General features: G+C 49.7%; 1 protein-coding gene across 1 annotated transcript; it reads right to left on the reverse strand.

Annotated features, from left to right (window-relative positions):
- Positions 1–3,128: 3,128 nt before the first annotated feature.
- On the reverse strand, positions 3,129–8,118 carry LOC141953494 (keratin, type I cytoskeletal 19-like). Its single transcript, XM_074892104.1, has 8 exons — positions 7,630–8,118; positions 6,650–6,732; positions 5,942–6,098; positions 5,350–5,511; positions 4,766–4,891; positions 4,359–4,585; positions 3,725–3,855; positions 3,129–3,154 (listed from the first exon to the last, which is right to left on the reverse strand). The coding sequence occupies exons 1-8, from the start codon at positions 8,116–8,118 to the stop codon at positions 3,129–3,131; spliced, it is 1,401 nt and encodes a 466-aa protein (XP_074748205.1).
- Between the last annotated feature and the right edge of the window lie 1,018 nt (positions 8,119–9,136).

A 9,136-nucleotide genomic window follows, 5' to 3' on the forward strand; every position in this document is an offset into this window, starting at 1 on the left:
GACGCAAAACATTCCAGTGCCATTCGCAAAACATAAACAGGTATTAGCAAATTGGTGCAGCGAGTTTCAGCCTGGCCTCCGTCCTGTGCACTTACACCCAGGAGAACACAGCCAGGGTCTTCGAGGCGGAGGGAGGAAGGCTGCGGCGTCTCCTGCCACAGACTCAGCACAGAATCGGTCCCGTCCAGCCGAGTGCGAGTGGGAGCCCTGAGCACCGGGCCGCGAGCTGGAGCGCGGTGGTGGGGCTGGTTGGTGGCTTGGGCCGTGGTTTCAGCTGGCGGGATCTCCCCGGCACGTACCGCAGACACGACTTCCCCTGGTCAGCCCAGGATTTCTGTTAGAAGAGCCTGAGCCCAGCAACGAGCGCGGGTTTGCGCAGCCTCTCCCGGCACCCACGGCGGGCTGGGCGAGGGCCGAGTGCCCTCTGGAGAGCAGACTGCGGGCCGGGGCGCGGGGCCTGCCCCATCCGTCTCCTCCGGCATCGCCAGATGCTCCATGGAGAGAAACGCAGACGTGTCTGCAGCGCTTGGCCCGCGGGGACGGGCAGCGCGGGGGGGAACGCGTGTGCCCCCCGGCAGCGCAGCCGCTGCAGGTACGTGCTGGAGGACTGAAATTCCTGAGTGCTGTGTATCCTTACATTCTTATAGAATATTATTTTCATTACATAATATTGTACTTTCGTTGTACTGTCTCACAGCAACTTCCATTTAGCCACAGATGGTATTAGGCAAACTTCTCGGCGTCTCCTGGCCTCTTAGTACACTGTAAGTCCCCCGTTACGCAGCGTGTCCGCTCTCAGGCCCAGGCCCTGCGGCGGGGCAGGGTCCAGCGCCGTGGGCAGGCGGAGGAGAGCGGGCAAGGGCTGTACCAGACCCGGGCCTCGGCACAGGAGGCTCCAGGGCGGCCTTTCGTTGGATCTGCCAGTTGGGAACAGCTGACACCTTCTGGAGAGAGCTGGAAAGTACCAACAGGGCTGCTCCGCCCCTGTGTGCCAGGCTCCTCCATTTCCTTGTTCCTCAGCACACGCAGCATTTGCATGTAATGATAATTTATTATTCCAGCTCCTCTTTAAGTTTTTATCGGAAATCAAATATAGTGCTTATGAAGAACTTCTGCTTGAGTCTTGGTACAAGCTGGACAGATGACCAGCTTTGCCTTTTGCAGGCAAACACACGTTCAGTTTCTCTTTTGTCTGAAAAAAACCCAAAACAAAACAGTGTAAATATTTTCACAGGTGCTTCTGGTCGATTCTTCCTTATGTGGTGGAAGAGGGAAATGCCAGCGCAATAGCAGTTAGAAAGTGAGAACTCAGATGCCAAATTCACAGGATTTTAGTTGCGATGTGAAACCGTCTCTCACTTCAGGGAGGATTTGATTCGTGCTGCTTAGCCAAAATCCTCGCCTGGGGGAGACAAGCGGCGGGGGGCACGTCTGCAGAAGTCCGTGGTTTGTACAAGGGCTTGCACAGTGGTGGGAGCTGCCGGGGAGAAATCCCAGTCTGGGAAGAGCAACATGGCAACCCTGGCATCGGCCCCGAGCAGGGGTGTGTGCCGCGGGCATTGGCCGCCTCCCCCGGTGCACAGCAGCCAGCGGCCACTGTCAGCCCTTTCTGCTGGCATTTGTTCCCAGACGCGCGTTGGGGCCGGGCCAGGCCGTGGTGGGAGCGGAGCCAGCGTGGCTCTCCCAGCTCTGCCTTCCCCAGCCCCGTGCTGCTCGCAGCCGCGTCCGCCAGGGATCAGCCTTGTCGCTTCTCTGCTTCGAAGCCAAAATACCTCCCGCCCTTTGCTCCCCTCTCCCTGCTTCCTGCTGCGTGTAACCTGACCGTGAGCAGAGGCGGAAATTCTTCCAGCTGTGTGGTATCTTCAGGAGTGAGATTTGGGGAAATGCACTTGCTTTTATGCTTCAGATATTCTTTAATTTCTCAGCAAAGGGTCCCAAAATATTTCACATGTGTTTAGGTGTGGGAAATGTTCGTGCCATGCTATATAGGCTATAAAAAGGGCTTTCAGGCCATCTGCTTCTTCCAACCTGTGGGTGTCTCTGCACAGCTACAGATGCCCAACCACCCCTTGGCTGTCTCAAGAGGAGATTCATGACAAAATGTGGATGCTGTCATCTCAGCACCTGCTCTCGGCTCTGCTTACAGTCACCCGGAGAAGGGGCACTCGCGTGGCGCGGTCCCTCTCCCCAGGCAGATGTCTGACACCGACGAGATGGGATTTGCTCAGCAGAGGCAGACTCACGCAGACGTGCTTACGTTACAGAAGCCCAGAAGACAGGAGAGGTCAGAAGACACCCCCACACACCCCCCCGCCCCGATGACTGCAGTGCAGTGCTGTTAAGACGTGTGTGACTGACACCATAGTCACGATCAGCCAGCGCATCTCCCGGCCTAATGCCCCCACGGCTGCAGAGCAGCTGGAGATGTGTGCCAGGGCTGGCTGCTAGGCCAGGGACCGGATGGACGGATGGATGGACACCATCCTGAGCCTGCTTTTTCATGGAGATGCCAATCACAGATCTCTCTGTTCTCCTTTCATGACGAGCTCCAGCTCCACTCACTTCCCCCTTTGTTGCTCTGCAGTGAGTTTTAGCACAATGCTCTGTGGGAAGCACCTGCCTGGTGCGGCTGTCCGTGCAGATCCCAGAGGATGCCACGCAGGAGCGGGCAACGCTGCTGCAGGAACGGGCAACGCTGCTGCAGGCTTTGACAGGGAGGAGGTGGCCATTCTCCAACTGCTGCTGGCAAAGCAGCTTTGTCCTCAGGGGAGTACGACCCCGAGCAGGTTAGTGACCCCTGTACCCGGATCGGCACCCCATTTTCTAAAGGAACTCAGTCTCCAGACACAGGTTTCTTGATTGCATCAGGCAGAAGCAAAGTTTTATTAGAGAAGTTTTTTCACCAGCAGGTACATTAGTGATCCTGACTAACTCAAGTAACTTCTAGAGATTACAGCGTTACAGAACAGAAGGAGCAGAACAGAGAAGGTGGCCCCCAACAGGCCCCTTCAGAGACACGGCAAAGCATCGCTGAGTTACTTCTACTTTCTCTGCACAGAGGCGTGCAGTGAACATCGAGTGTTCTGTCTGTGGGTTTCTCTGTATGTCATCTTCTGGTCCATTCCTCCTTAATCACAAATTCTCCTGCAGGTCACTGGAGAAAAAACAGAGCAGCATTATTTGATTGGAACAGAGATAAAATCCTTCAAATAACAAAAATTTGGCCTGTACAGTGCCCTGATTTCAGCAGTATCCTGTTAAACAGGAGCAGTTGGCAGACAACCCAGGAAACCCCAGAAATTCCCTAAATAATTGTGTTTTAACGGGAATTTGCACTTGTGAAATGACAGATTTGCTTTTGTTTTCACTGCTTCCAGCCTCTTTTGCTAAGCTTTGTTTGGCTGTCTTCTTCTTTACTTCTACTTCCAGATTTTTTCTTTATGCTTCATTTCCCCACCTTCCTCCTCTTAGTTCTACTGCTCCCGCTTGTCTCTCACTTGCTTTCTGCTACTCCCTATTGAGTCAGGACTCTCTATAAACCTATTTCTTAGTGACAGCCAACTTTGCACCGCAGTCGGATCCACTGTAGCAGACCGTACCTGTAGCAGAGTAACTCTCTGAGAAGATACCAGTAACATGTCCTAGGAGTGTGTGTTGTCTCCTGGCCTTATTACAAAGGAACAAACTGGAAAAAGTTTTCCTTTTGTGAAAACACAGCTCTTACCTTGTATATCTCCAGTCTTGCAGGGTGGGACTTGGGGCTGGCAGTGGGAAGATGAAGTTGTAGTATAGGTGTGGCTTGTCCTAATGACTCCTCCTCCTACACCAGTTCCTACTCCAATTCCTCCTCCATGACTAGTGGGAGAAATTTGGTGAGAGAAATGGGGAATTTTAGAACTTTACATGATGCTGCTGACTGACTACATGACACAAAGTCTCAAACTATGTCTCTTACAGGGGTTAGAGTATTTTACATTGTGTTCTTCTCTCACTTTCAGAGGTGCTTTGCATTTGTGCTCCCCTTTGGCATGGAAATGCAGTGCAGAGTGTTGCAATTAATTCTTATTTCGACAGTTCTCACCCATCTTACTATAGGAGAGAGGTTGTTATGAATGCTGACATAATACCAGTAGTTACAGTGTTGTAACTAGCAGTTAGAGATTTGGTTTCTCTGCTTTGCAGATGCCAAGGAGTGATGTTTGGTTCAGATTTGAATGTTCATCACAGTAAAGTTGCTCATGAGACAGCTTTTTAATCTCAAAGCATTAAGATGGACTAAAGATTATGTCAGATTCACAGTCTAATGCAGATCCTTGATATTTTCAGTTATTCTCTAGTGGATTTAGAGATCTACATACATAAGGTCCTGCTGTCCTCCTTCCAACAAGCACCGGTAGGTCTGAATCTCCTGCTCCAAACGGCACTTGACGTCCAGTAAGGTCTTGTACTCCTGGTTCTGGCACTCGATTTCCGCTCTTATTTCAGCCAATTGCTGCTCCACGCATGTGATCTGGTTCTGTAGCTCACCGAGGAGGGTGTTGTACTGGCACTCAGTCTCAGCCAGAGAGGATTCCAAATTATTTCTCTGATAAACAAGAAAGCCAAAGAAACAACATTCACTTAAGTGTCACCCTGGAATTTATTACTTCCAATCCAAAAATGAGAGAGCTATTCCCCCCCACCATGCGGATTGGTAGGTCTGGCTGTTCAGGCTAAGAAATGCAGCAGCAGCCACATCCCAGCTGTAAGTAGACTCACCACCCACCTGGCTGAGCTGGGCCTGGAGATCGATTTCCAGGGCTTGCAATTGGCGTCTCAGTTCGGTGACCTGGTTGTTGCACGTCTCTACCTCCTGACCGCTTGTAATAACCTCCCGATTCACCTCCTCAATCTGAAAATCATCAATCCAGAATAAAGAGCTTCAGAGAATATCTGTGTGAATGGGACTTGCTTTTACAGAAGCAGAATACAGTGAGCAGCTAGCCAAAAGAAGAGTGAGCAGGGCGAGTTCTCTGTGCGCTGGGCGTTAACCATCGGCTTCAGCTGCTTACTCTTTTTACAAATCGCATTAACCTCGGGGCTATTGAGTCTCTTTAATCCAAATGTGGGATATCTCAGTTCCAACAACACACCACAGAGCCTTGCGGCAAACGCTGCTGTTCCAGATGGGACATAACAAACTGGTCAGACAGGCCTGTGTCTGCTGTGGAACACGGGGCATAACGAGTGCTGATCTCGGGCTTTGCTGTCAAGGGAGAACTGCTGATTGTCTCCCCGGCTGTTTTCCGCAGCGCTCCTGTGCCCTGCAATGGGCCTGTCAGTTTGTTTCGCAGCAGGCGTGTCGCTTACCTTGCACTCGTACCAATCCTCAACTTCCTTGCGGTTGCGCGCTATCAGTGTTTCATATTGGCATCTCAAATCCTCCAAGATTTGCCTGAGATCTGGTCCAGGGCAGGCATTAACCTCCACACTCACATCTCCAGTTGATTGTTTTCTCAGGCAATTCATTTCCTGGAAATAGAACCCAGATCAGACTCATACCGGCTTTTGAAAGACAACAGAGCAGAGCAGCGTTTGGTGGCCAAAAGCAGTGACCCTGCGAGAGGAGCCTCCCAGCTACGGCTGGAGAAGCGCTGGGAGATGGCGCAAGTGTTTTCCCCAAGAAATCTGTTGGGTAATTTCTCAGCCACTGAAGTCAGCAGCAACTTTCACCCCCCTCAGGCACTCCCAGCGCCAGCGCAGCCCCAAGAGCCGCAGCCGCCTCTCTGCTGCCGGAGCTCCAGCACCACCCACGAGGCAGATGGATCTGAGCCCCAGAACTGTCGGATGGGAAAGCTGTGGCGTGAAAGTGGTTGATCTTTGCTTTTAAATTTAGAGCACATTCGTGTAGGCAAAGTTGTATGTCAGGGCCATGGCACTGCAGGCGAGGGCAGGACCCTACCTCCTCGTGGTTCTTCTTCAGGCAGCAGAGCTCCTCCCGCAGCGACTCCAGCTGGGCCTCCAGGTCAGACCTGCAGAGCGTCAGCTGATCCAGGACCTGGCGTAAGCCGTTAATGTCAGCCTCCACGCTCTGGCGCAGGGCCAGCTCCGTCTCGTACCTGGTTTGTGCAAGAAGCAGAAATTCAGAGGGGTAACCTCTCATGTGCTCGGTTTATGTGAAGATCTCTTCCCAACTGCGCTCTAAACTGTACTTTGTTGTCTAAGCTGAAGGCACCGTGCGTGGCGTTTCTGCACTGCACTTCATGTCTGTTGTGTGAAAGCTTTTCCTTCCTCATCTACTTCTTTCCAGCTCCTGATCGCTGTATGTTTGATATCACTTATTCAGCTGCATTTCTGTTGTGCTGATCCCAATCTGCACTGGTCTGTGATGGAAATGTGCCAGCCACACAGCTAAGGACCGCTCCCTGCAATGGCGGTCCCCAGCCCTCACCAACAAACACTGCTGCCAAACGTTTTACCTGAGAATACTAATTAAGGGAGGGCTGGTGACCACAAGCAAAATGCCTTTCATCACTCCGTCCTGTCCTAATGTGGTGTTGCAGTGAGACTTGCCTGAAGTCTCTGTAATTAGTGCACTGAGACTCCCCAAGCAAGATGTAAAGGAGCAGGGAGGAGGCAGTGGGGTTCGTCTACAGAGAGGGGCACTCACTTCACACGGAAGTCGTCGGCAGCCATCCTGCTGTTATCAATGTCCAGAATGATCTTGTTATTATCAATGGTTGCGCAGACAATCTGGAAGAGAGCAGACCACGAGATATGTCTCACTCCTCTCTGCTGTTATGCTCTGGAGGTCTATCTAGACTGCAGTTAGGTAGTAACTCTTCACAATTTCCTTTTTCTGTTACCTTCTTATTTAAGTAACCTTGTTCCTTGAGCAGAGCAGCTGCGGGGGGTGCCTTTGCCTCCTTAACTCACCGTCAGTAAAGAAAAGAGGTCAACTGTGGAGAGGTTGGGAGTCAAAGAGTTGTGAGGTGGGACTTCCCCGTTTCGAGATCTGAAGGCAAGTTCCAAATGTGCTTCCAAATAGAAGAGAACCTAAAGACCCTTCCTTAAGACATTAAATCTCAACTGACATTCAAGCTGGCGTGTTCTGGGCTTCAGGCTCAGGGGTCCTGAGGGAAGATAGCTGGAAGGTATCTTTAAGCCTTAAGAGCAGCCATAACTTTCATTCCGGACATACTAGTGTCAAGCTGTTGGTGCCACTGTGGCAATCAATTCCAAATACTCAACTCCTCTCACCCACAATTTATAATGCTTTGTTTGATACAGCATTTGATTTGTATGTCTTGCTCTTCTACAGTTCTCTGCTTTGCTTTTCCTTCTGGGCTGACACCACTACGTTTCCTCAGAGCACACTTGGTAAAATCATATTTATAATTGCATAGTCAAAACACGATGCAGCAAAGCATCCTTTTCCTTTTCAAGGGTATTATCCCACCTGTATCGCCTTGCAGCATGCGTCTTGATACGCACCCACACTCAGCAATGCCATAGGGGAACTTGCCAAAATTTCTGTTTGTGAAGACATTTAGCAGCACCAACATTACCTCTAACAATTGCAGTAGGTTCTAAATATAAATTCAGAAATAAGCTTTAAATAGGGGAGGAGCAGCTGAAAAGGGGAATTACCTGATTCTGAAGATCTTCGATTTCTTTGTAATAGCAGCTGTAGTCCCGGGGCTCACAGGAGAGGCCCTGTGTAGCGTACCACTCTCTGATCCTGCACTCCAGTTCAGCATTTTCCTTCTCCAAGCACTTCACCTTGTCCAGATAGGAAGCCAGGCGGTCGTTGAGATTTTGCATGGTGACCTTCTCATCGCAGGATGAAAGCAAACAGTCGCCACCAAGACCACCAACAACCACACCACCTCCAAGGCCAAACCCAAGGCCATTGCCATAGCAGTTGCCACCTCCATAGCTCCCACCAGCCAAGCTACCAACACTCAGTCCCCCTCCATAATTCACTCCACCGCAGTAACTCCTTCCAGAAAAACCTCTGCCACTGCCTATCCCATAGGAAGAAATCCGTGCTCCACCACCACCACCAATGATACAGCTGCCACCACTGCTCCTGCCTTTGCTAGACACAGTAATAGTCTCCTTAATGTTGCAACTCATGGCGACAGCAGTTGGAAATGCAAGCAGAAGCCCAAAGCAAGATGCACAGCTTGATATTAAATCAGACTGCAAGTTGTCCGTTGCTGCGAAACTCTATTTATACCTTCCACAGTGGGTGTCACCACTGTTTCTTCTTCCCATAAGGCTGGCTACTCTAGCCATTGGTGCCAAGAATAATTTCTCAAAGGGAAGTTTCCTTTCAAGAATCCTGGTAGACAAGGAAGATACTTTACATGTCTCTTGCTAATTTCAAAAATACATTAGCAATAATGTTTTATGAATCATCAGCTTTTTGTTTATGATGCAAACTTTACAACATTAAGCCAGGAACAACACTGTCCTAAATTATATACCAGGAAGAAATCATTAAAGGTTATTGCATCAAAGAGCTCTTTATCTCTCATTAATTTATTTTCATTTTATTTTGAGTCGAATAAGCAGTTTTCATGCAAGGTGCTGATGTTGGAATATGTAAGATGAAAAAGAAAGCATAAATACGAAGTTTGACTCTCGAATGATGTATGAGGAATGATGTAAGAACTCTGTGGAAAGATCAGAGACACAGAGATTAACCTTTAAGTCTCTCCACTGGCAAAATGACAAATCCAGAGCACTCTGCTAGGAGACAAGTGAGACCGTGGAGTGATCTCTTAATGGACGTGGATGAAAGGTTCTTCATACATGATCGTGGCTCTCCAGTAATTCACAAAGGATTTGTTTCTTTATGTGGAGGGTGTAAAGTAAGGGAAAAGTACTTTAAGTATTTCCTGTTGTTCAGTGAAAGATATTTCTGCAGTTTTCATCATTATGGATAGTGACTGTTGCTGGGGAAGGGTGGGTGCTTTGAAGCAGTGAATGGGAGTGAAACATCCTATGGGCAATTTTGCTGTTAATATGTGCTGCATTCTAATGAGAGGTTTGGGACTACTGTCCTAGGAAATATAAAGGCAGAATTGCTGCTACAGCTGGCACAGCAATCGCTGCCCAACACAGTTCTCCACTGGCTTGGAGAAGATGG

The sequence above is a fragment of the Strix uralensis genome, chromosome 22 (genome assembly GCF_047716275.1).
Source record: "Strix uralensis isolate ZFMK-TIS-50842 chromosome 22, bStrUra1, whole genome shotgun sequence".
NCBI classification, from domain to species: domain Eukaryota; kingdom Metazoa; phylum Chordata; class Aves; order Strigiformes; family Strigidae; genus Strix; species Strix uralensis.

Coding starts and splice junctions, on each gene's coding strand:
- LOC141953494 (XM_074892104.1), bottom strand. CDS start 8,118: ATGAGTTGCAACATTAAGGAGACTATTACTGTGTCTAGCAAAGGCAGG. Junction 5,512..5,941: donor TGAAGAAGAACCACGAGGAG/GTAGGGTCCTGC, acceptor TTCTATTTCCAG/GAAATGAATTGCCTGAGAAA. Junction 4,586..4,765: donor TCCAGGCCCAGCTCAGCCAG/GTGGGTGGTGAG, acceptor CTTGTTTATCAG/AGAAATAATTTGGAATCCTC.